At 56.1% G+C, this 25685-nt stretch overlaps 1 protein-coding gene across 1 annotated transcript; it reads left to right on the top strand.

Moving 5' to 3' along the window:
- Positions 1 to 332: 332 nt before the first annotated feature.
- Positions 333 to 5995, top strand: LOC100501905 (Alpha-xylosidase 1). The gene is made up of 3 exons (NM_001323546.1): positions 333 to 845; positions 1377 to 2035; positions 3904 to 5995. The coding sequence occupies exons 1-3, from the start codon at positions 610 to 612 to the stop codon at positions 5790 to 5792; spliced, it is 2784 nt and encodes a 927-aa protein (NP_001310475.1). The 5' UTR covers positions 333 to 609; the 3' UTR covers positions 5793 to 5995.
- The last annotated feature ends 19690 nt before the right edge of the window (positions 5996 to 25685 follow it).

Below are 25685 nucleotides of genomic sequence, written 5' to 3'. Positions count from 1 at the left end.
ACTATTTGTTAGCTACTTAATTTCACAACCAATTTTTAGTCAACTAACTATTAGTTTAGTGTATTCAAACACTCCATAATATATCCAGTAGCGTTATTTATATTTAGAGTACCTTTAAATATTGATGTTGGGCATGACTTCGTCCTTAAATTTCAGGGTTTGGCCTTTTAATGGACCTTGTTGGTCGTTGGAGACTGGCTTGAGCAAAAGAAAAGCTGACATTCCATGCTCTGCAAACCAGCTGGGTCCACTTATCAGTGATTGATGTAAGGAGTGGGCAGGGAGCCTATAAAGGAGGAAAAGGTTCGGAGATCATCGCCTCATCGGTATCCCCTGGACATGCCACTCAATGCATTCAGAGGGCGTAGCTGCTCAGCTGCCACTGCTCACTCCCCGCCATTAATTCGTAGTATTCAATACCACAGCAGTACCTCTCTCTCTCTCTCTCTCACCTTCTATCTAGGCATCTCCTCGTGACCTCGTCACTGTCTTGCATTTCATATACAGTTCACAGTTCACGCTGCAGGGCAGTGGCCATAGAGTAGCTCGTGAGCGAGGGAGCAAAAACCAGTGAAGAAAAAGAAAAAAAAAACAACGGGGCAAAACGAAATGCTGTCTTTTTCTCGTTCGGCCATCCTCTCCTACCTACTGTGGTGTCTTCTATTTCTCACATTGGCAAGCAGCAATGGCGCGGTCGCCACAGCAAAGCCGAAGGCTGGGTGCGGGTACAAGCTGGTCTCCCTTGTTCAGCTGCCCAACGGGGGAGGCCTTGTGGGTTACCTGCAGGTGAAGCAGCGCACCTCCACTTATGGTCCTGACATCCCTCGCCTCAGGCTCTTTGTCAAGTAAGAACTCGCTTCTCCTCGCCAATCAGCAAATCAGTAGCGCTCCTGTTCTTCGTTTTTTTTCCCGCGGTTGTTCTATATTCATTGATGTCGTCTGAAGTGTTGAACTTGAACGCATCCCTGTAGTACTTTCGAGGAGAATGTTGGTTGCTGCAAGAATCGATTGTTTAAATTCTTCATGACAAACAAATCTAGATTTACGGCTAGTAGATGTAGAGCAAAAGGAATTATTCAGAACATTTTGGGATTGGACTGCAACCAATAGTGTTCTATTCTTCCCCCTAAGGTCATGTTTTAATGGTTGACAATTAGTTCATCTGCATGCGGTCCCAGGCATGAGAGCATGACCATGACCTCGATATTTTACTGCTTCTACACTGAATGTTCACCTGCATAGACCCCAAAGGCCCAAACCATGATTTCTCAAGTATTCTAAAGACTTCCAATCACGAGCTCAGAGTATGCCTGAACTTTGCGATGGCTTAAAAAAAATTATCCGAGGTCATCTTCTAATGGTGAGACGCTATGCAGGCACGAGACCAGGGAGAGGGTGCGCGTGCAGATTACAGATGCAGATAAGCAGAGGTGGGAGGTCCCCTACAACCTGCTCCCAAGGGAGCCAGCCCCACCCGTGACCGGCGGCAAGGTCACGGGCGCCCCCTTCACGGGCGCCGAGTACCCCGGCGAGGAGCTGGTGTTCACCTATGGGCGCGACCCGTTCTGGTTCGCGGTGCACCGCCGGTCCACTCGGCAGCCGCTGTTCAACACCAGCGCCGGCGCGCTGGTGTTCAAGGACCAGTACCTGGAGGTGTCCACGGCGCTGCCCAAGAACGCCGCCCTGTACGGGCTCGGCGAGAACACGCAGCCGGGGGGCATCCGGCTGCGGCCCAACGACCCCTACACCATCTACACCACGGACATTTCCGCCATCAACCTCAACACCGACCTCTACGGCTCGCACCCGGTGTACATGGACCTCCGCAGCCTGGGCGGCCGCGGCGTCGCGCACGCCGTGCTGCTGCTCAACAGCAATGGCATGGATGTGTTCTACAGGGGCACGTCGCTGACCTACAAGGTCATCGGAGGTCTTCTCGACTTCTACTTCTTCTCGGGCCCGACGCCGTTGGCCATAGTGGATCAGTACACGTCGATGATCGGCCGTCCCGCGCCCATGCCTTACTGGGCATTCGGTAAGGACTGCCTTGCTCAGACTCAGAGTCGATTTCAGCCTTTTGTGCTGTCCTTTACTCATTGTCAGATTAGAAGGATATACATCAAATGCTTAAGTTATGGCTTGCTAAATTCCTGATTGGCACAATCAATTGGTTAAGTTATGATTAGCTAACTGCCAGATTGAGATTTGGTTTTTTATCTGATGCTATGGGCCCATGGATGGATACTTAATTGTTGCCAGATTAGTTTGATCCATTTGGTCATATATATTATGACAAGCTAACTTTCAGGTTGACTAATGACATGTAACGTTCTCTGGCAGTCTGACACACACTAATGTAGATCTTAGGTGACATAGGCAGTTTATTTGCTGTATCAGGCGTCACTAGACAGTGATAAGCATGCTGGTACTGTTTACTGTTACCATTCGCATCATGTGAACTCTTTGGTCAAAAGATAAATAAAGTCATGTAGAGACTCTGTTATAAAGCAGAATACTCCTCCCACGTCATGGAAATCATGGCATAATCCAGTATACTACCTTTCAGATTGCCAGTAGTGCAAATGTATCCCCTTGAAGCACTTCCGCTAACCATGCAAATTAGACAACTAAGGCCTAGTTTGGCAATCCTATTTTTTCATGGGATTTTCAATATTTAAAGGGAAAATGAACTAATTTTCCTTTGGAAAATGAAAAACCCTTGGAAAATTGGGGTTCCCAAACTAGCCATAAGTGTGACTGATTTATGTGCAAAATACTGCGGATATGCATCAACGCATGCACTGCGCAGACTGCTAGCAGATGGAGAAGCTTGTGCTGAAGAAGTTCGGAAATCTAAGAAAAATGCAATGCATCGATTGTTTCTCTCTCTCATATAGTATGTTCAGTGCTGTTGCTTTTGCCGATTACTTGTTCAGTACATGAATCTACATCAAAGGTGCATGTTCTTTGTTCTGAATAACATAGTCATCAAATTATGAACTATACTACCTCCGTTCTCAAATATTTATCGCCCGGTAGTTCATTTTTGAACTAAAACGCGTCAAATAAAAAAGAACAGAGGGAGTATTTTGCTACGAACATTCATTGCTTCCAGAGTAACTAATGCATTGGATGAAACATCGTCACCCTGGCACACACACACTGATTTAACTTAGGGGGAGACAGTGATAAGCGTACCATGTGTCTTATTCCCAGTAGATTAGTATTCCACTGATGTGTGAAATTCCTTTCATCAGAAAAAAAATTCAGTTTCCTTGTTCGTCCTGTCAAATAAAATACTGAAAACTTTTGTTCACTAGTGTTTGTAGCCTTGCATATCATGATAATAACAAAATCTGGCATCTTGATGTGCCTTGCTGGAAGCCTTGGGAACTGGAATTTACTTGTATGATCATTCTTTAGGAATTTGTAAATTATCTCCATATCTACATTCAAACATATAGCTTCCCAAAATGCAGCCTCCCTTCACAAGATAGTGTGAGTTTCACCCGCTAGTGAGGCCATGTTACCTGTAAGGGTGAGGCATCAACTATCAATCATACAGCTTCCTGAATGCAGCTTCCCTTTACAAGATAGTGTGTCAGTTAGTTTCACCCGCTAGTGAGGCCGTGTTACCAATAAAGATGAGGTCTTCCATGTGCTCTGCACTGATCTTGCTCAGTTCATGGACCACCCTGAAAATCGATGATCGGAACCCTGACAATTAATTTTGCCAATGCAGATGGGCATATTGAGAATTTGTTGCCATAATTGTTCACCAATTACTATTACCATTTTCTTTCTTTTGTCAGTTCAATAGAGTTGAAAGCTGCTGTCTCTGCATAAATTCTTGTACCGTGAAATTCTTCAAGTCTCTGAATACTCCATGTGCTTGTCTTTCAGGGTTCCACCAATGTAGGTGGGGGTACAAGAACCTTTCAGTGGTAGAGGGCGTTGTGGAAGGTTACCGTAATGCCCAGATACCGCTGGACGTGATCTGGAACGATGACGACCACATGGATGCCGCTAAGGACTTCACACTCGATCCGGTCAACTACCCACGCCCCAAACTGCTGGCGTTCCTTGACAAGATCCATGCGCAAGGCATGAAGTACATCGTCCTCATCGACCCTGGCATTGCCGTGAACAGCTCCTATGGCGTCTACCAGCGTGGCATGGAACGTGACATCTTTATCAAGCTGGACGGGCAGCCATACCTCGCCCAGGTGTGGCCTGGCCCCGTCTACTTCCCGGACTTCCTCAACCCGAACGGTGTGTCGTGGTGGATCGATGAGGTGCGGAGGTTTCATGATCTGGTCCCGGTGGATGGCCTCTGGATTGACATGAACGAGGCCTCCAACTTCTGCACGGGCAAGTGCACGATTCCGAAGACGCACCAGTGCCCTATTCCTGACACCAAGACACCATGGCTCTGTTGCTTGGATTGCAAGAACCTTACAAACACGAGGTGGGATGAGCCGCCGTACAAGATCAACGCCTCCGGGCAGACTGCCCGTCTCGGCTTCAACACCATCGCAACCAGCGCTACACACTACAACGGCATCCTGGAGTACAATGCGCACAGTCTGTATGGCTTCTCGCAGGCCATTGCCACGCATACGGCGCTGCAAGGGCTGCAGGGGAAGAGGCCGTTCATCCTGACCCGCTCCACGTTCGTCGGGTCGGGGGCGTATGCCGCGCACTGGACCGGAGACAACAAGGGCACGTGGGAAAATCTCCGTTACTCGATCTCAACCATGCTCAACTTTGGCATCTTCGGCATGCCCATGGTTGGCTCTGACATCTGCGGTTTCTACCCGTCGCCGACTGAGGAGCTCTGCAACAGGTGGATTGAGCTCGGGGCCTTCTACCCCTTCTCCAGGGACCATGCCAACTTCGCGTCACCGAGGCAGGAGCTGTATGTCTGGGACTCCGTGGCGAAGTCTGCTCGGAACGCGCTCGGCATGCGGTACAAGCTGCTCCCCTACCTGTACACGCTCAACTACCAGGCGCACCTGACCGGGGCCCCCGTGGCGCGGCCGGTGTTCTTCTCCTTCCCCGACTTCACGCCGTGCTACGGGCTGAGCACGCAGTTCCTGCTCGGTCCCGGCGTCATGGTGTCCCCGGTCCTCGAGCAGGGCGCCACTTCGGTGAGCGCCATGTTCCCGCCGGGCACCTGGTACAACCTGTTCGACATGAGTAAGGTGGTGGTGTCCAGGAGCGGGGCCCCAGTGAAGCTGGACGCGCCGCTGAACGAGATCAACGTGCACGTGTACCAGAACACGATCCTGCCGATGCAGCGCGGCGGGTTCGTCTCCAAGGACGCCCGGGCGACGCCGTTCACGCTCGTGGTCGCGTTCCCGTTCGGGGCGACGCAGGCCGACGCGGAGGGCGCGGTGTACGTGGACGACGACGAGCGCCCGGAGATGGTGCTCGCGGAAGGCCAGGCGTCGTACGTGCGTTTCCACGCGAGCGTGCGCGGAAAGGCCGTGACGGTGCGGTCGGAGGTGCTGATGGGAAGCTACAGCCTGCACAAGGGGCTGGTCGTCGAGAAGCTCTCGGTGCTGGGTCTGGAGGGTACCGGCAAGGACCTTGCCATCCAGGTGGACGGCACGGACGCCACTGCCGTCGCGACGTCGAGCCCTTACTTTGCAGCAGGTGGCAACGCGAAGCTGCAGGGGGAAGAAGGCGTCGAGGATAGTAAGAACGGCGTCATGGTGGAGATCGGCGGGCTGGCATTGCCGCTCGGGAAGAGCTTCACCATGACATGGAACATGCGGATCGAAGCATAGGTCGAGTGATGCTGTGCTTCCGTCTCCATGAATTTGCTTAAAGTCGTGTTCCGTTTCTGATTTAGATGGGTAGATCCTGCCATGCTGATGTGCAGTCAGAATCCATATTCTGAAAAATCTGTCATCAGGGGGTGCTCTGTGCAAGGAGCAGAGTACAACATTGCTGCAACAATAAAAGATTGAATCTTTGACGTTTGACTAGTATGATGAATGTGTTAGGATTTATGGGTTTGGCCCAGTTGAGAAATTCAAATAAATTGCAGGAAAATCTCAAAAGCTTATATAAGTGTATGGGTAGGGGATAGGTGGAACCAATAACACTATATTGCTAATTCTAGTGGAGTAGAACTAGCTTAAATATGGAAGCCACACTCACTCACCAAGTCATGGATGAGAGAAGGGAGTGTGGAGAGCCACGCGCGCGCTCGCCTGGGCGGGGCGGGGCGCACGACATGCGCGTGAATGGTCCGCCGAAATCCGGCCCCTCACCTTGCGGGGGCGCACCTACCTTTTGCCGTTTGATTTTTTGGTTTCTTGGCTGTCACATTTATCCTAACCGATCGCTATAAAATCTCAACTGAACGCGAGATTTTCATGGGCGGATAAGACCAGGGGTCGCGGACTCGGCCCTATAAAAGGAGCCCGGCAGCCAGCCTCCAAATCATCCCAGTTCGCTTTCGCCTCTCTTCACAGTTGAGTCGCTTTCCAATTCTCTTCATCCCGACCGCAGAGGTGCATCTGTGATCAGCAGAGCAGATCTCCGGAACCCTTTGCCTTCTAGATCCTGCACCAGGAGAGGGCGAATAAGGTTTTTGGGAAACGTCTTCATGCGACTGCTCGTGATCTTCTGACCTCGTCGACCCTGCTATTTCGCTACTTCGACGTCGTCGACCCTGTTGATTCCGGCGCGCGCCATCTATCAGTATGTCTAATCAGTTCGCATCATCTGATTTGACTTTTTACTTCAGTGCTTGTGATTTTGTCATGATTTATATTCGGAATTTAATCTGGAATTTGTCTAATTATTCAACAATCTAAAAACCTTATTGTAGATAATTTCCTAGTTTTTCTATGGCTGCTTTTGCCGACGCGCTGAAGCCAGAAAAGTTCAATGGTATGCACTTTAAGAGATGGCAAGTCAAGGCCACGCTCTGGCTTAATGCTATGAATGTCTTCCACGTTAGTAAAGGCAGACCTGAGGGTCCACTGACTCCTGAACAGGAGAAAGAGTACGACCATGCCAATACTATCTTTACGGGAGCCGTTTTTAGCGCCCTTGTTGACCGTCTGGTTGATGCGAACATTCAGTACACAGACGGGAAAGAGTTGTAGGATGCACTTACTACTAAGTATGGTGCATCAGATGCTGGCAGTGACCTGTATATCATGGAGAGCTTTCATGATTATAAGATGGTTGATAATCACTCTATTGTAGAGCAAGCCCATGAAATACAGTGTATAGCCAAGGAGCTCGACCACCTTAAGATAGTCCTTCCTGACCGATTTGTGGCTGGGTGCATTATTGCAAAGTTGCCTTCTACATGGAGGAACTTCGCCACATCTCTGAAACATAAGAGACAGGAGATATCAGTTGAAAATCTGATAGCGTCTCTGGATGTTGAGGAGAAAGCTCGGGCTAAGGACACGGGATCTAAATGAGGCGAGGGCCACTCCAGTGCCAACATGGTTCAGAGGAACCACAACAAGGGCAAAGGAAAGCCAAAATCTAACAAGCCCAACAAAACTACCAACTTCAAGAAGAAGAAGAACAAGGCTGAACTGACATGTTTCGCATGTGGCGAGACGGGTCATTTTGCCAAGGATTGTCCTGATCGAGCGGATCGCCGTGGCAAAAAGGGCAATGTCAACACAGTGATCGCTAGCAATGAGGAAGACAAAGGGTATGGTAATCTACCTTTCATCTTCTCAGTATTTCAATCACCTAGTTGGTGGCTTGATACTGGTGCTAATGTTCATGTGTGTTCTGACATTAACTTGTTCTCTTCTTATCAGGGTGCCCGGGATTCTTCCGTCCTAATGGGGAATGGGTCACATGCATCTGTTCATGGCACTGGCACGGTGGATCTGAAGTTTACTTCGGGAAAGATCGTGCAGCTGAAGAACATGCATCATGTCCCTTCTATACACAAGAATCTCGTTAGCGGAACCCTTCTGTGTAGAGATGGGTTCAAGGTAGTTTTGGAGTCCAATAAATTAGTTGTGTCTAAGGCTGGACAATTTATTGGTAAAGGCTATGATTGCGGAGGCTTGTTCCGCTTTTCTCTGTTAGATTTCAATAATAAGTCTGTGAACCATATTTGCGCTAATGTTGATGATCTTGCGAGTATTTGGCATTCTTGTTTGTGTCATATTAATTTTGGCTCTATGTCTCGGCTTGCAACCATGAGTTTAATTCCGAATATCACCATAGTCAAAGGTTCTAAGTGCAATAGTTGTGTGCAGTCGAAGCAACCTCGAAAGCCTCACAAGGCTGCTGAGGAGAGACACCTGGCACCGCTAGAACTCATACATTCTGATCTTTGTGAGATGAATGGTGTGTTGACAAAGGGTGGTAAGAGATACTTCATGACATTGATTGATGATGCGTCTAGATTTTGCTATGTATACTTGCTAAAAACTAAAGATGAGGCTTTAGACTACTTTAAAATCTATAAGGCTGAAGTTGAAAACCAACTAGAGAGAAAGACCAAACGTCTTAGATCAGATCGTGGTGGCGAGTTCTTTCCCAAAGTCTTTGATGATTTCTGTGCAGAACATGGCATTATTCATGAGAGGACTCCTCCCTATTCACCCGAGTCAAACGGGATTGCTGAAAGGAAAAACCGTACGTTGACTGACCTGGTGAATGCCATGTTAGACACTTGTGGTTTATCTAAGGCATGGTGGGGGGAGGTAGTCCTGATTTCATGTCATGTTCTGAATAGAATTTCTATGGGCAAAGAAGAGAAAACCCCTTATGAGAAGTGGGTTGGGAGAAAACCATCACTTTCATACTTGCGCACTTGTGGGTGCATGGCGAAAGTCAATGTACCAATTAATAAAAAGCGCAAGCTTGGTCCAAGGACAGTGGATTGTGTCTTTCTTGGATATGCTTCGTGTAGCATAGCATATAGATTTTTAGTAGTTAAATCTGAAGTTCCTGATGTGTATGTTGATACTATTATGGATTCACGTGATGCTACTTTCTTTGAACATATATTTCCAATGAAAGACATTCATAGCAATTCTAGATACTCTTCTGAGATAACTCCTGAACATAGTACACCTATTGAGAGTTTTGAACAGCCACATGAAATTGTCCTAAAGAGGATGACAATGATGCTCCTAAAAGGAGCAAGAGACAAAGGGTTGTGAAAGTCACCTAGAGGGGGGTGAATAGGGCGAAACTGAAATTTACAAAGTTAATCACAACTACAATCCGGGTTAGCGTTAGAAATATAATGCGAGTCAAAGAGAGGGCGTAAAAACAAATCGCAAGCGAATAAAGAAGTGAGACACAAGGATTTGTTTTCCCGAGGTTCGGTTCTCTCAAACCTACTCCCCGTTGAGGTGGTCACAAAGACCGGGTCTCTTTCAACCCTTTCCCTCTCTCAAACGGTCCCTCGGACCGAGTGAGCTTCTCTTCTCAATCAACCGGGAACCAAATTTCCCCGCAAGGACCACCACACAATTGGTGTCTCTTGCCTTGATTACAATTGAGATGATCGCAAGAAAGAATGAGAAAAAGAAGCAATCCAAGCACAAGAGCTCAAATGAACACAACAATCACTCTCTCTAATCACTAAAGCTTTGAGTGAAATTTGGAGAGGATTTGATCTCTTTGGTGTGTCTAGAATTGAATGCTAGAGCTCTTGTAAGTAGTTGGAAGGTGGAAAACTTGGATGCCTTGAATGTGGGGTGGTTGGGGTATTTATAGCCCCAACCACCACAAAGTGGCCGTTGGAAGGCTGTAGTCGCATGGCTCACCGGACAGTCCGGTGCGCCACCGGACATTGTCCGGTGCGCCAGCCACGTCAGCAGACCGTTGGGGTTCGACCGTTGGAGCTCTGTCTTGTGGACCCGCCCGGCTATCCGGTGTGCCACCCACGCGTGCTCTGCTCCTCTACGCGCGCTGGCACGCATTTAATGCGTTGCAGACAACCGTTGCACTCGAAGTAGCCGTTGCCCCGCTGTCACACCGGACAGTCCGGTGTGCACCGGACAGTCCGGTGAATTATAGCGGAGCGGATTCCCGAAGCTGGCGAGTTCAGAGTTGCTCTCCCCTGGAGCACCGGACACTGTCCGGTGGAACACCGGACAGTCCGGTGAATTATAGCGAAGCTCCTCTGAAAATTCCCGAAGGTGAAGAGTTGGACGTAGAGTTCCCTGGTGCACCGGACACTGTCCGGTGGCACACCGGATAGTCCGGTGCGCCAAACCAGGGTGCCTTCCGGGAAATCCTTTGCTCTCTTGATTGAACCCTTTTCTTGGTCTTTTTATTGGCTTATTGTGAACCTTTGGCACCTGTAGAACTTATAGACTAGAGCAAACTAGTTAGTCCAATTATTTGTGTTGGGCAATTCAACCACCAAAATCATTTAGGAAAAAGGTGGAAGCCTAATTCTCTTTCAATCTCCCCCTTTTTGGTGATTGATGCCAACACAAACCAAAGCAAGTATAGAAGTGCATAATTGAACTAGTTTGCAAAATGTAAGTGCAAAGGTTACTTAGAATTGAGCCAATATAAATTCTCATAAGATATGCATGGATTGTTTCTTTATAATTTTAACATTTTGGACCACGCTTGCACCACATATTTTGTTTTTGCAAATACTTTTGTAAATTCTTTTCAAAGTTCTTTTGCAAATAGTCAAAGGTAAATGAGTAATATTTTGAGAAGCATTTTCAAGATTTGAAATTTTCTCCCCTTGTTTCAAATGCTTTTTCCTTTGACTAAACAAAACTCCCCTTCAATACAATTCTCCTCTTAGTGTTCAAGAGGGTTTTAAGATACCAATTTTTGAAGTTGCTACTTTCTCCCCCTTTAGAACACAATGAGATATCAATTTGAAAATCATAAGTTTTAAAATTTGGTGGTGGTGCGGTCCTTTTGCTTTGGGCTTAATACTCTCCACCTTTGGCATGAATCGCCAAAAACGGATGTTTGAGTGAAATATAAGCCCTTTCATGAACTACTTTCTCCCCCTTTAGCAAATAATATGAGTGAAGATTATACCTGTCGGCGTTCCGAGACCGGGGGTCCCTGAGCCGACGAGTGAATGTCGCCGTGTGCTCCAGCCCAGATGGGTCGAGCGCGAGGGCGAGCACGAAGGGGGGAGAGCGAGGCGGCCGGAGACCGGCGTGAGAGAGGTGGGAATCCCGTGGCCTTCGTGTTCGTCCCGCGCCCAGGTCGGGTGCGCTTGCAGTAGGGGGTTACAAGCGTCCACGTGGGAGAGGGAGCGAGCGGCTCCGGGCGAGCGCGTGTCTCGTCCTCGTCCCTGCGCGGCCAACCCCCTCTAAGAGGGCCCTGGTCCTCCCTTTTATAGGAGCAAGGAGAGGATCCAGGTGTACAATGGGGGGTGTAGCAGAGTGCTACGTGTCTAGCGGAGGAGAGCTAGCGCCCTAAGTACATGCCGTTGTGGCAGCCGGAGAGATCTTGGCACCCAGCTGGTGTGATGTCGTGGCCGTCGGAGGAGCGATGGAGCCTGGCGGAGGGACAGCTGTCGGAGCGGTTGAGTCCTTGCTGACGTCCTCTTGCTTCCGTAAGGGGACTGAGAGCCGCCGTCGTCACAGAGTATGCGGGGCGCCATCATTGCCTATCTGGCGGAGCGAGCTAGATGGGACGCCGGTCTTGTTCCCTGCGGCCCGAGTCAGCTCGGGGTAGGGTGACGATGGCGCCTCCTGTTGACGTGGCTGGTCTGCGCCCTAGGTTGGGCGATGTGGAAGCTCCTCCGAAGCCGAGGTCGAGTCTGTCTTCCGTGGCCGAGGTCGAGTCCGAGCCCTCGGGTCGGGCGAGGCGGAGATTGCCGGCTAGTGCCGGGGCGGAGTCCGAGCCCTGGGGTCGGGCGAAGCGGAGTTCGTCGTCTTCTGGGGCCGAGCCCAAGTCCGAACCCTGGGTCGGGCGAGGCGGAGATCGTCGTCTTTTGGGGCCGAGCCCAAGTCCGAGCCCTGGGTCGGGCGGAGTTCGTCGTCTTCTGGGACTTAGCCCGAGTCCGAGCCCTGGGTCGGGCGAAGTTCGTCGTCTTCCGGGACTTAGCCCGTGTCCGAGCCCTGGGTCGGGCGGAGCGGAGTTCGCCGTCTTCCGGGACTTAGCCCGTGTCCGAGCCCTGGGTCGGGCGGAGCGGAGTTCGTCGTCTTCCAGGACTTAGCCCGTGTCCGAGCCCTGGGTCGGGCGGAGCGGAGTTTCCTATGGAGCCTTTGGCCGGGCCTGACTGCCTGTCAGTCTCACTCTGTCAAGTGGCACCGCAGTCAGAGTGGCGCAGGCGGCGCTGTCCTTCTGTCAGGCCGGTCAGTGGAGCGACGAAGTGAGGGCGGTCACTTCGGCTCTATTGGCTGGGGGGCGCGCGTCAGGATAAGGGTGTCAGGCCACCTTTGCATTAAATGCTCCTGCGGTTTGGTCGGTCGGTGCGGCGATTTGGTCAGGGTTGCTTCTTAGCGAAGGCAGGGCCTCGGGCGAGCCGGGAATATGTTCGCCGCTGAAGGGGGGCCTCGGGCGAGACGGAAATCTTCCGGGGTCGGCTGCCCTGGTCCGAGGCTAGGCTCGGGCGAGGCGTGATCGAGTCCCTCGCATGGACCGATCCCTGACTTAATCGCACCCATCAGGCCTTTGCAGCTTTGTGCTGATGGGGGTTACCAGCTGAGAATTAGGAGCCTTGAGGGTACCCCTAATTATGGTCCCCGACAGTAGCCCCCGAGCCTTGAAGGGAGTGTTAGCACTCGCTTGGAGGCTTTCGTCGCACTTTTTTGCAAGGGGACCAGCCTTTCTCGGTTGCGTTTTGTTCCGGGGGGTGCGCGCGAGCGCACCCGCCGGGTGTAGCCCCCGAGGCCTCGGAGGAGTGGTTTCACTCCTTCGAGGTCTTAATGTCTCGCGTAACGCTTTGGCTGGTCTGGTCGTTCCCTCATGCGAGCTGGCCATAGCCCGGGTGTACGGTCGGGTCCCAAGTTCTCGGGCTGGTATGTTGACGCTGTCAACGGTTCGGCCGGAGCCGGGTTTGTGAGAGCAGCCCCCGAGCCTCTACACAGGGCGAGAGGGCGATCAGGGGTAGACTCGGCTTTTTTACATACGCCCCTGCGTCGCCTTTCCGCAAGGAGGAGGGGGGGAAAAGCGCCATGTTACCCTCGATGGGCGCCGAACATGGTGTCTCCGATGAGCTGCAAGCGGGTGATCCGAGTGGACGTCCGTGCCCCGTTCGTTAGGGGTCGGCTAGGGGGCCAGAGGCACGCCCAAAAGTACCTGCGGGTGATCTGCCAGACCCGGTCCCCTGGTGACGGGGTCCGAGGGCTCGATGCCTCCCTCTGATGGGATTCTGTTACAAGATCGTTCCCGCTGGTCTCGGAAATGTCCTAGGGTACCTCGGGAGTGCAGCCCGAGCCTTGGTTATGTATCGAACGTACCCATGGTCATCCCTCGCTCGGTGTCTGAGGCGGCTGTGAACCCTTCGAACCCCTGATCAGTAATGGGCGCGGAGCCCGAGTAGCCTAAGGCGGCCGTGGAACCCTTTTGAGGGGCCGGCCTTCGAACCTCTGACCAGTAGTGGGTGTAGGGCCCACGCGATCTGAGGCGGCTGTCGAACCCTTCCGGGGGGCCAGCCTTCGAACCTCTGATCAGTAGGGGGGCTCGGAGCCTGGTTCCTTCTCGGGGAAGGATCCTTTTCGGGGTATCCCCTTTTCTCGGTCCCTGTTGCAAGAGAGAGAAAGAGGAAAAGAGGAAAAGGATACGAAATCGAACGGCGCGGCGTACCTCTTTTGACACGGTCATTATGGCGAAGGCGAAGCGTCGCTCGCTTCTCCTGCCAAAGACGCCGCCTGTCCCGCCGCGGAGTTAATGCGACGGGGCGAGTGGTTGGGGGAGCGACCGTTGCGCGTGCGCGAGCCGTTCGAGGGACGGATCACGGGCGCGGTGTCTTCACGCCGTGAGAGAGGGTTCTCTCGCTGCCCCCGGACGGGACGTGAGCTTGGCTGACGACGTGGCCGCTGCTCCTGCCCGCCTGCCACCGCCATTACTGCCGGCCCACTTTTGGCCGCATTGACCGTCGCGCCAGGCTGGTGCTGCTGGGTCGCGCGCTGGGTCGCCTCGAGTCGCGGCATTGGTTCCGCAGTCGAGGAGGCGCGGTGGTGGCGCAAGTGGCGGTGCAGCTGCATGCACGAAGCATTCGGTGCGCCGGTTGCATGACGCGTGGGCCTGGGCCTCCGCCGGGCGTGTTGGGAGTTGGAGAAGCGCGCCCACTTGGCGCGGTTGCATGCCGCCTGCACGGCTACCCACCCTTTCGCCCGCTGGTCTGGGCCAAAGTGGAGGGTCGCTTGTAACCGCTGGGCGGTTGTACGCACCGCGCGCGGCGGTTTGGCTTCTTCTGCTCTGAGTCGGCTTGCATGACGTGTGGGACCCAGCCCCCGCGCCGCAGGGGAGGACCTTGGAGTGTGTTGGAGAAGACTCAGCCCGTGACGGCTGGGGACGCAAGTAGGGAGAGCCGCCTTTAAAAGGAGGGTGACCCCCTTGGAAGGCGACCATGTCTTCACGCTCCCTTATGCATCGCGTCTTTCTGCCTTCCAAGCCCCCGGATGGGGGATATCCGCCGTCTTTCCGTCTCGTCGTTGGGAGAACGCAACTCCGTGGGAGTTGGCACCTTTTAGCCATCGTTCGGCTTCAAGGATTTTCATCAGCCAGCCCGGCTGTACCCCCCCGCCGGCGGTCACCCAAGACGGTGACCACCAGCCCCTGGGTGGGGGGAAGCAAGCCGGGCTGCGATCTTGGTCCCACCCTCAGCTTCAAGGATGTTCATCATCCTCGCTGGGGTGGAGGCCGGGATGAGCCGGAGCTCTACCTCCCGCGCGGGCTCGTGGGTCACCCTCTCCCGCGACGTTCGAGGGAGAGGGCGCTCGCCGGCCCTGTGGGCGGGTCGGACTTCGACAACGCGGGGCCGGTCGACGGCAGGCGTCGTCTGCCCCAGCGCGTCGGGCTCGTCGGCTTGGCCCCCAGTGCCCCTTCCTGCTGGAAGGCGGCTGCCGCGCCGTGTGCACGGGAGGACCGCCCAAGATGTCGCACGCTGTTAGGGCGGCGTTCGTGTTCTGGGGCGGTCCTGGCTTTGCACCGGTACGGTGCCTCCGCGGGGAGGTTGGTGCCCTGCTCGTCCGGGAGGATCCGAGTGGGGATCTGACGGCGGGCCGACGGCCCCTGTCGTCGGTGCCGAGGCGGAGGCGGCTCGAGAAGTTCCCGTCGCCGACGGGATCACCGCCCCTCGAGCTTCGGGCCTCCGGCTCTTTGTACTTGTCCTCGCCCCTCGAGCGTCGGCGTGGGCGAGGGCAAGGTTGTAGCAGCGTCCGCCCTGAGGCCATCGTCGCTGCAGTTTGGCCACCCGTAGAGGGGGTCGTTGTCGCTGCTGCTGGAACAGGCGACGGCGAGCCGTCCGTCGGTCTTCTGCTGCTCCGCAGGCCCCCCCATTGAGTGGGGTTGTTCGTACCTGCGGAGGTGGAACCGGAGTTCCGTTTGTAATGGCATTTTGAATGCCAGTGTTTTTGTTCATTGTGGCTGTCGGGGCCTAAACATGTATGTAATTTTGGCACGGAGCCGTGTTTTTTCCTCATTTTCGAGCACTAAGACTCGCCTGTTGGTTGTCTGAACCGCTTCACCAAGCGTGAGTCGCCCCGTGTAAAGGTGACGAGTGAGGTATCCGTATCCCGGAGGCGTAGGAGTCCCTCGGCTCGGTCGGCCTTGTTGTCCGAGGCTTCTCTAGCTTAATTAAAAGAACCCCTCGGCCGCTCTTCGATGAGTTGAGGCCAGGGGTAGCGGCGTCAACATGAACAGAGGCAGAGTTGGCTCGAAAAGAAAACCTGGTTGGCCTGAGCCTGGCCGGGTCGTCCGTTAGCAGGTCCGACGCCGGAGTTGACCAGCCGAGCCGCCTGCTCGGGCCGCATTGACGTCCTTGGAGGGCGACTGGCCGAGGCCCCGGGGTGATCGGCCGAGCCGCCTGCTCGGGCCGGATTCCCGGAGAAGACCCTGGCAGCGATGGCCCGGGCGTGGCGATGACGTCGTCCTTCAGAGTGGAGATCCTCGGACCGCGTCGCCGTCCGAGGCTAGGTCAGTCCTCGCCGAAGGTGTCGTCGATGCCGAGGGTGCCGCTGCTCCCTTCAGCCGTCAAGATCCGAGCCTGCAGGATTGGATTGTCTTGTAGCGTGTGTTTTCTACGGCCGCCGAGGCCTAAACACACCCTCGCCGTGTTGTAAAGCTGCGTCTCTTTTCCTCTTGTTTCGAGTATCTGGGCTTTTTTGTCGGTAACAGAAAGGTTTGTGCGAGCAAGAGTTGCTTCTCGCGGAAGGTGATGAGTGAGGTATCCGTATCCCGGAGGCGTAGGAGTCCCTCGGCTCGGTCGGCCTTGCCGCTTACGCGCACTCTTACCCATCCATGGGGCTCTGTCACCGACGCAGTCGAGAAGGCTCGAAGGATCGCTTCGGCAGAAGAGCTTTCGAACGTGAAGACTTGTTCGGTCCGCAGAATCACTTATCCGACCGTGAGTTACTTATCGCAGAAGGTGATGAGTGAGGTATCCGTATCCTGGAGGCGTAGGAGTCCCTCGGCTCGGTCAGCCTTGGCTGCTTACGTGTACTCCGTCGTTTTCAGGATCCACTTTCGAAGCAGCCAAAAAGCGCGAAAGACATTCTGGCAGAAGAGATCTTTTTTTGAGGAAATATTCGACGCAGAGGGGGTTCCCCCCCTTTTAGCCCCCGAGGGAGGGTCGGGCTTTGCCGAGGCGAGGCCGACCCTTCCTTGATGACTAAACTTTGCGTGGGTGCGAGGTATATGAACAACTTGAAAACATCTTAAGGGTAGAAGCGACGTAGCTGTTGGATGTTCCAAGCGTTGCCGTAGACCTCGCCTTGACTGTTGGCCAGCTTGTACGTTTCGGGCTTCAGAACCTTGGCGATGACGAATGGCCCCTCCCAGGGGGGCGTGAGCTTGTGCCGCCCACGGGCGTCTTGTCGCTGCCGAAGCACCAGGTCGCCCACCTGGAGGTCTCGGGACCGGACCCCTCGGGCGTGGTAGCGTCGCAGGGACTGCTGGTACCGCGCCGAGTGTAGCAAGGCCTTGTCCCGAGCCTCCCCCAGCTGGTCCAGCGAGTCTTCTCGGCTGACTTGGTTGCTTTGGTCGGTGTAGGCCCTCGTCCTTGGGGAACCATATTCTAAGTCTGTGGGCAAGATGGCTTCGGCCCCATAGACTAGAAAGAACGGCGTGAAGCCCGTGGCTCGGCTCGGCGTCGTCCTCAGACTCCAGACCACCGAGGGGAGTTCCTTCATCCACCGCTTGCCGAACTTGTTGAGGTCGTTGTAGATCCGAGGCTTGAGCCCTCGTAGAATCATGCCGCTGGCACGCTCTACCTGCCCATTCGTCATGGGATGAGCCACGGCGGCCCAGTCCACCCGGATGTGGTGATCCTCGCAGAAGTCCAGGAACTTTCTGCCGGTGAACTGGGTGCCGTTGTCGGTGATGATGGAGTTCGGGACCCCGAAGCGATGGATGATGTTGGTAAAGAACGCCACCGCCTGCTCGGACCTGATGCTGTTCAGGGGTCGGACCTCGATCCACTTGGAGAATTTGTCGATGGCGACCAGCAGGTGCGTGTAGCCCCCGGGCGCCTTCTGTAAGGGGCCAACGAGATCCAGACCCCACACAGCAAAAGGCCAGGTGATGGGTATCGTCTGCAGAGCCTGAGCGGGCAGGTGGGTCTGCCTCGCGTAGAACTAACACCCTTCGCAGGTGCGGACGATTCTGGTAGCGTCGGCCACCGCCGTCGGCCAGTAGAAGCCTTGCCGGAAAGCATTCCCGACAAGGGGTCGAGGCGCTGCGTGATGGCCGCAAGCCCCCGAGTGTATCTCTCGCAGGAGTTCCTGACCTTCGGCGATGGAGATGCATCGCTGGAGGATGCCTGAGGGGCTACGGTGGTAGAGCTCCTTCTCATCACCCAGCAAGACGAACGACTTGGCGCGCCGCGCCACCCGCCGAGCCTTGGCCCGGTCGAGGGGTAGCTCTCCTCGGTGGAGATATTGCAGGTACGGGGTCTGCCAGCTTCGATTAGGCGTGACCCTGCTTCGTTCCTCCTCGACGCGCAGTGCCTCACCCTCGGGGGCCGAGGGTACCTCGGGCCGAACCGAGGGTGCCTCGGGCCGAGCTGAGGTTGCCTCGGGATGAGCCGAGGGTGCCTCGGACTGAGCCGAGGGCGCCTCGGGTTGAGCCGAGGGTACCTCGGACTGAGCCGAGGGTACCTCGGGCTCGAACGTGTCGTCGATCTTGACGGAGGGTTGATGCAGGTCTCGGGAGAAGACGTCCAGGGGAACCGTTGTTCGCCCCGGGGCTATTTTAGCCAGCTCGTCCGTAGTCTCGTTGTAGCGCCGGGCGATGTGGTTGAGCTCGAGCCCGTAGAACTTGTCTTCCAGGCGCCGAACCTCATCGCAGTAGGCCTCCATCTTCGGGTCGCGGCAGTGGGAGTTCTTCATGACTTGGTCGATGACGAGCTGCGAGTCACCGCGAGCGTCGAGGCATCGGACCCCTAGCTCGATGGCGATCCGCAACCCATTGACCAGAGCCTCGTACTCGGCCACATTGTTGGACGCCGGGAAGTGGAGGCGTAGCACGTAGCGTAGATGCTTTCCGAGGGGTGAGATGAAGAGTAGGCCTGCGCCGGCTCCCATCTTCATCAGCGACCCGTCGAAGAACATGGTCTAGAGCTCCGGTTGGATCGGAGCCGTCGGTAGCTGGGTGTCGACCCATTCAGCCACGAAGTCCGCCAAGACCTGGGACTTGATGGCCTTCCGGGGAGCGAACGAGATTGTCTCGCCCATGATTTCCACCGCCCACTTTGCAATCCTACCCGAGGCCTCTCGGTACTGGATGATCTCTCCCAGGGGGAAGGATGACACCACAGTTACCGGATGAGACTCGAAGTAGTGTCGCAGCTTCCGCCGCGTTAGGATCACCGCGTACAGCAGCTTCTGAACTTGTGGGTAGCGGATCTTGGTTTCGGACAGTACCTCGCTGACGAAGTAGACTGGCCTCTGAACGGGCAATGCGTGCCCCTCTTCTTGCCTCTCGACCACAATCGCGGCGCTAACCACCTGAGTGGTCGCGGCGACGTAGACCAAGAGGGCTTCTCCGGCAGCTGGGGGCACCAAGATAGGCGCCTTCGTGAGGAGCGCCTTCAGGTTCCCGAGGGCTTCCTCGGCCTCAGAGGTCCAAGTGAAGCACTCGGCCTTCCTCAAGAGGCGGTACAGAGGTAGACCTCTTTCGCCGAGGCGTGAGATGAAGCGGCTCAGAGCCGCGAGACATCCCATGACTCTCTGTACGCCTTTCAAGTCCTTGATGGGCCCCATGCTGGTGATGGCTGCGATCTTCTCCGGGTTGGCTTCGATGCCCCGCTCGGAGACGATGAACCCCAAGAGCATGCCTCGGGGCACCCCAAAGACACACTTTTTAGGATTTAGCTTGACGCCTTTCGCCTTGAGACATCGGAATGTCACTTCAAGGTCGGAAAGGAGGTCGGAGGCTTTCCTCGTCTTGACTACGATGTCATCGACGTAGGCCTCGATCGTGCGGCCGATGTGTTCGCCGAACACATGGTTCATGCACCGCTGGTACGTCGCGCCCGCATTCCTCAAGCCGAACGGCATGGTGACATAGCAGTACATGCCGAAGGGTGTGATGAAAGAAGTCGCGAGCTGGTCGGACTCTTTCATCCTGATTTGATGATACCCGAAGTAGGCATCGAGGAAAGACAGGGTTTCGCACCCAGCAGTGGAATCCACGATTTGGTCGATGCGAGGTAGAGGGTAGGGAACCTTCGGGCATGCTTTGTTGAGACCAGTGTAGTCTACACACATCCACCATTTCCCCCCTTTCTTTCTCACAAGCACAGGGTTGGCAAGCCATTCGGGATGGAATACCTCTTTGATGGACCCTGCCGCCATTAGCTTGTGGATCTCCTCGCCTATGGCTCTGTGCTTCTCTTCGTCGAATCGGCGCAGAGGCTGCTTGACGGGTCGGGCTCCGGCTCGTATGTCCAGCGAGTGCTCGGCGACATCCCTCGGTATGCCGGGCATGTTCGAGGGACTCCACGCGAAGACGTCGGCGTTCGCACGGAGAAAGTCGACGAGCACTGCTTCCTATTTGGGATCGAGCCCGGAGCCGATCCGGATCTGCTTGGAGGCGTCGCCGCTGGGGTCGAGGGGGACGGACTTAACTGTCTCCCCTGGCTCAAAGTTGCCGGCATGACGCTTCACGTCTGGCACCTCCTTAGAGAGGCTCTCCAGGTCGGCGATGAGGGCCTCGGACTCGGCGAGGGCCTCGGCGTACTCCACGCACTCCACGTCGCATTCGAACGCGTGTTTGTACGTGGGGCCGACGGTGATGACCCCGTTGGGGCCCGACATCTTGAGCTTCAGGTAGGTGTAGTTAGGGACGACCATGAACTTCGCGTAGCATGGCCTCCCCAGTACCGCGTGGTAGGTTCCTCGGAACCCGACCACCTCGTACGTCAGGGTCTCCCTTCGGAAGTTGGAGGGTGTTCCGAAGCAGACGAGAAGGTCGAGTTGTCCGAGGGGCTGGACGCGCTTCCCGGGAATGATCCCATGGAAGGGCGCAGCGCCTGCTCGGACGGAGGACAGATCGACGCGCAGGAGTCCGAGGGCTTCGGCGTAGATGATGTTGAGGCTGCTGCCTCCGTCCATGAGGACCTTGGTGAGCCTGACGTCGCCGATGATGGGGTCGACGACGAGCGGGTATTTCCCCGGGCTCGGCACATGGTCGGGGTGATCGTCTCGGTCGAAGGTGATGGGCTTGTCGGACCAGTCTAGATAGACTAGCGCCGCCACCTTCACCGAGCAGACCTCCCGGTGCTCTTGCTTGCGGTGCCGGGCCGAGGCGTTTGCCGCTTGCCCACCATAGATCATGAAGCAGTCGCGGACCTCGGGGAACTCTCCTGCCTGGTGATCTTCCTTCTTGTCGTCGTCGCGGGCCATGCCACCCTCCGCGGGTGGCCCGGCCCTGTGGAAGTGGCGCCGAAGCATGACGCACTCCTCAAGGGTGTGCCTGACGGGTCCCTGGTGATAGGGGCACGACTCCTTGAGCATCTTGTCGAAGAGGTTGTCACCTCCGGGGGGCTTCCGAGGGTTCTTGTACTCGGCGGCGGCGACAAGGTCCGTGTCGGCGGCGTCGCGTTTTGCTTGCGACTTCTTCTTGCCCCTCTTCTTGGCGCCGCGCTGAGTTGACGCCTCGGGAGTATCTTCCGACGGGCGGCCCTGGGGCTGCTTGTCTTTTCGGAAGATAGCCTCGACCGCCTCCTGGCCGGAGGCGAACTTGGTGGCGATGTCCATCAGCTCGCTCGCCCTGGTGGGGGTCTTGCGACCCAGCTTGCTCACCAGGTCGCGGCAGGTGGTGCCAGCGAGGAACGCGCCAATGACATCCGAGTCAGTGATGTTGGGCAGCTCGGTGCGCTGCTTCGAGAATCGCCGGATGTAGTCTCGGAGAGACTCTCCCGGCTGCTGTCGGCAGCTTCAGAGGTCCCAGGAATTCCCGGGGCGCACATACGTGCCCTGGAAATTGCTGGCGAAAGCTCGGACTAGGTCGTCCCAGTCAGAGATCTACCCCGGAGGCAGGTGCTCCAACCAGGCGCGAGCAGTGTCGGAGAGGAACAGGGGGAGGTTGCGGATGATGAGGTTGTCATCGTCCGTTCCACCCAGTTGGCAGGCCAGACGGTAGTCCGCGAGCCACATTTCCAGTCTCGTCTCCCCTGAGTACTTTGTGATAGTAGTCGGGGGTCGGAACCGGGTCGGGAACGGCGCCCGTCGGATGGCTCGGCTGAAGGCTTGCGGACCGGGTGGTTCGGGCGAGGGACTCCGATCCTCCCCGCTGTCGTAGCGTCCCCCACGCCTGGGGTGGTAGCCTCGGTGCACCCTCTCATCAGGGTGGCCCCGACGGTCGCGGTGATTGTGCTTGTTGCTGAGGCGACCTAGGGCCGCAGGCGCGGTGTTGCGCGTGCGCCCGGTGTAGACCGAGGCTTCCCGCATGAATCGGGAAGTCGCGGCATGAGGTTCCGAGGGGTACCCCTGCCTTCGGGAGGCAGAGCTCTCGGCCCGTCGGACCGCAGCGCCTTCTAGGAGATTCTTGAGCTCTCCCTGGATTCGCCGCCCCTCGGTGGTTGATGGCTCCGGCATCTCGCGGAGAAGCATCGCTGCTACAGCCAGGTTCCGGCCGACCCCACTGGATGCGGGTGGTGGCCTGACCCTGACGTCGTCGGTGATGCGGTGCTGGAAGCCCTAGGGTAGATGACGTATTTCTCCGGCCGGAGGTTGGCCCGCCCATGCCTGCCCGACGTCCCGACGGATCGGCTCAAGCGCTCCTGCTCCCTCGTCGAGCCTGGCCTGCACCCCGCGGATTTGCTCGAGCTGTGGGTCATGGCCCCCCGCCTGAACGGGGACCATAGCTAGCTCCCGTGGGATGTCAACGCGAGGCACCGGCCTAGGGAGGTCACCGTCCTCCGGCATGCTGAGATGGTTGCCTTCGGGGGGACCCCCTAGATCGACGTGGAAGCATTCGCGACTTGGGTCGCAGTCCTCGTCGCCGAGGCTACGGCTACCATCGGAACAGTCGGAAAGGCAGCAGTCAAATGCGGTCATGAAGTCCCGCATGGCACTGGGGTTGCCAAGTCCAGAGAAATCCCAACAGATGCTGGATTCGCCGTCTTCCTCGGACCCAGAGGGCCCGTAGGTCGAGACGTCTGTCAGCCGGTCCCAAGGTGACCGTGTACGAAACCGTAGAGGGTTTGGACTCGCCTCTATGAGAGCACCCGCCAAAGCGAAGCCGCTAGGCGGGTCGAGGCTGAATTCGAAAGACGTGGGATGGGAATCGGTCGATACCTTTTGGTCGAAGAGCGGCGATAATGTCATGTCGGGGACTGACTGCACCGTCGTCTCAGGTACGAGGGTGAAGTCCAGCAAGCTTTTCGCGAGCGTGTTGGCGTCGTCCGCTTGCTCGAGTTTGGCGTGTCGCGGGGAGACAGCGCTCGCCTTCGTCTCAAACGCGAGGTCGACGCCCGGTGCGCCCCCCGTTGGGGTGCCAGTGCGATCGACTCGCTCGACAGCCGACGAGGCGCTGCCTCCTGCTTGGCCTTGGTTGCCCCGTCTTCGCCTCCGTCAGCGGGGAAGAGGACGGGGTGAGCTCGAAGGTTGTTCTTCCACCATGCGGGGAAGACTTCGTCGATTCCGCCGCCGGCGGGCGGGCTGTCGGCCGCCACTGTCGTTGTCGCACGGCGGTGGAAGGAGTATCATGTCGTAGCTGCCGTCGAGGGACATGAACTCAAGACTCCCGAAACGGAGCACCGTCCCGGGTTGGAGAGGTTGCTGGAGACTGCCCATCTGGAGCTTGACGGGAAGCTGTTCGTCAACACGCAGTAGGCCCCTACCTGGCGCGCCAACTGTCAGCGTTCCGAGACCGGGGGTCCCTGAGCCGACGAGTGAATGTCGCCGCGTGCCCCAGCCCAGATGGGTCGAGCGCGAGGGCGAGCGCGAAGGGGGAGAGCGAGGCGGCCGGAGACCAGCGTGAGAGAGGTGGGAATCCCACGGCCTTCGTGTTCGTCCCGCGCCCAGGTCGGGTGCGCTTGCAGTAGGGGGTTACAAGCGTCCACGCGGGAGAGGGAGCGAGCGGCTCCGGGCGAGCGCGTGTCTCGTCCTCGTCCCCGCGCGGCCAACCCCCTCTAAGAGGGCCCTGGTCCTCCCTTTTATAGGCGCAAGGAGAGGATCCAGGTGTACAATGGGGGGTGTAGCAGAGTGCTACGTGTCTAGCGGAGGAGAGCTAGCGCCCTAAGTACATGCCGTTGTGGCAGCCGGAGAGATCTTGGCACCCAGCTGGTGTGATGTCGTGGCCGTCGGAGGAGCGATGGAGCCTGGCGGAGGGACAGCTGTCGGAGCGGTTTAGTCCTTGCTGACGTCCTCTTGCTTCCGTAAGGGGGCTGAGAGCCGCCGTCGTCATAGAGTATGCGGGGCGCCATCATTGCCTATCTGGCGGAGCGAGCCAGATGGGACGCCGGTCTTGTTCCCTGCGGCCCAAGTCAGCTCGGGGTAGGGTGATGATGGCACCTCCTGTTGACGTGGCTGGTCTGCGCCCTAGGTTGGGCGATGTGGAAGCTCCTCCGAAGCCGAGGTCGAGTCTGTCTTCTGTGGCCGAGGTCGAGTCCGAGCCCCCGGGTCGGGCGAGGCGGAGATTGCCGGCTGGTGCCGGGGCAGAGTCCGAGCCCTGGGGTCGGGCGAAGCGGAGTTCGTCGTCTTCTGGGGCCGAGCCCAAGTCCGAGCCCTGGGTCGGGCGAGGCGGAGATCGTCGTCTTCTGGGGCCGAGCCCAAGTCCGAGCCCTGGGTCGGGCGGAGTTCGTCGTCTTCTGGGACTTAGCCCGAGTCTGAGCCCTGGGTCGGGCGGAGTTCGTCGTCTTCCGGGACTTAGCCCGTGTCCGAGCCCTGGGTCGGGCGGAGCGGAGTTCGCCGTCTTCCGGGACTTAGCCCGTGTCCGAGCCCTGGGTCGGGCGGAGCGGAGTTCGTCGTCTTCCGGGACTTAGCCCGTGTCCGAGCCCTGGGTCGGGCGGAGCGGAGTTTCCTATGGAGCCTTTGGCCGGGCCTGACTGCCTGTCAGTCTCACTCTGTCAAGTGGCACCGCAGTCGGATTGGCGCAGGCGGCGCTGTCCTTCTGTCAGGTCGGTCAGTGGAGCGGCAAAGTGACGGCGGTCACTTCGGCTCTGCCGGCTGGGGGGCGCGCGTCAGGATAAGGGTGTCAGGCCACCTTTGCATTAAATGCTCCTGCGGTTTGGTCGGTCGGTGCGGCGATTTGGTCAGGGTTGCTTCTTAGCGAAGGCAGGGCCTCGGGCGAGCCGGGAATATGTTCGCCGCTGAAGGGGGGCCTCGGGCGAGACGGAAATCCTCCGGGGTCGGCTGCCCTGGTCCAAGGCTAGGCTCGGGCGAGGCGTGATCGAGTCCCTTGCATGGACCGATCCCTGACTTAATCGCACCCATCAGGCCTTTGCAGCTTTGTGCTGATGGGGGTTACCAGCTGAGAATTAGGAGCCTTGAGGGTACCCCTAATTATGGTCCCCGACAATACCAAAAGACAGAGAGATGCTCGGAGCGACGGCGAAGGAAGAGTGATGGAGTGGAGTGGAAGCCTTTGTCTTCGCCGAAGACTCCAATTCCCTTTCAATACACCTATGACTTGGTTTGAAATTCATTTGAAAACACATTAGTCATAGCATATATAAAAGAGACATGATCAAAGGTATATTTATGAGCTATGTGTACAAGACATCAAAAGAAATTTCTAGAATCAAGAATATTTAGCTCATGCCTAAGTTTGGTAAAAGTTTGTTCATCTAGTGGCTTGGTAAAGATATCGGCTAATTGATCTTTAGTGTTAATATATGCAATCTCGATATCTCCCTTTTGTTGGTGATCCCTAAGAAAATGATACCGAATGGCTATGTGTTTAGTGCGGCTATGTTCAACGGGATTATCTGCCATGCGGATTGCACTCTCATTATCACACAGAAGAGGAACTTTGGTTAATTTGTAACCATAGTCCCTAAGGGTTTGCCTCATCCAAAGCAATTGCGCGCAACAATGGCCTGCGGCAATATACTCGGCTTCAGCGGTTGA

This window comes from Zea mays, chromosome 3, assembly GCF_902167145.1.
Source record: "Zea mays cultivar B73 chromosome 3, Zm-B73-REFERENCE-NAM-5.0, whole genome shotgun sequence".
Taxonomy (NCBI): Eukaryota; Viridiplantae; Streptophyta; class Magnoliopsida; order Poales; family Poaceae; genus Zea; species Zea mays.
The sequence above is the reverse complement of the archived record's forward strand: the minus strand, read 5'-3'. Positions and strand labels throughout refer to the sequence as shown.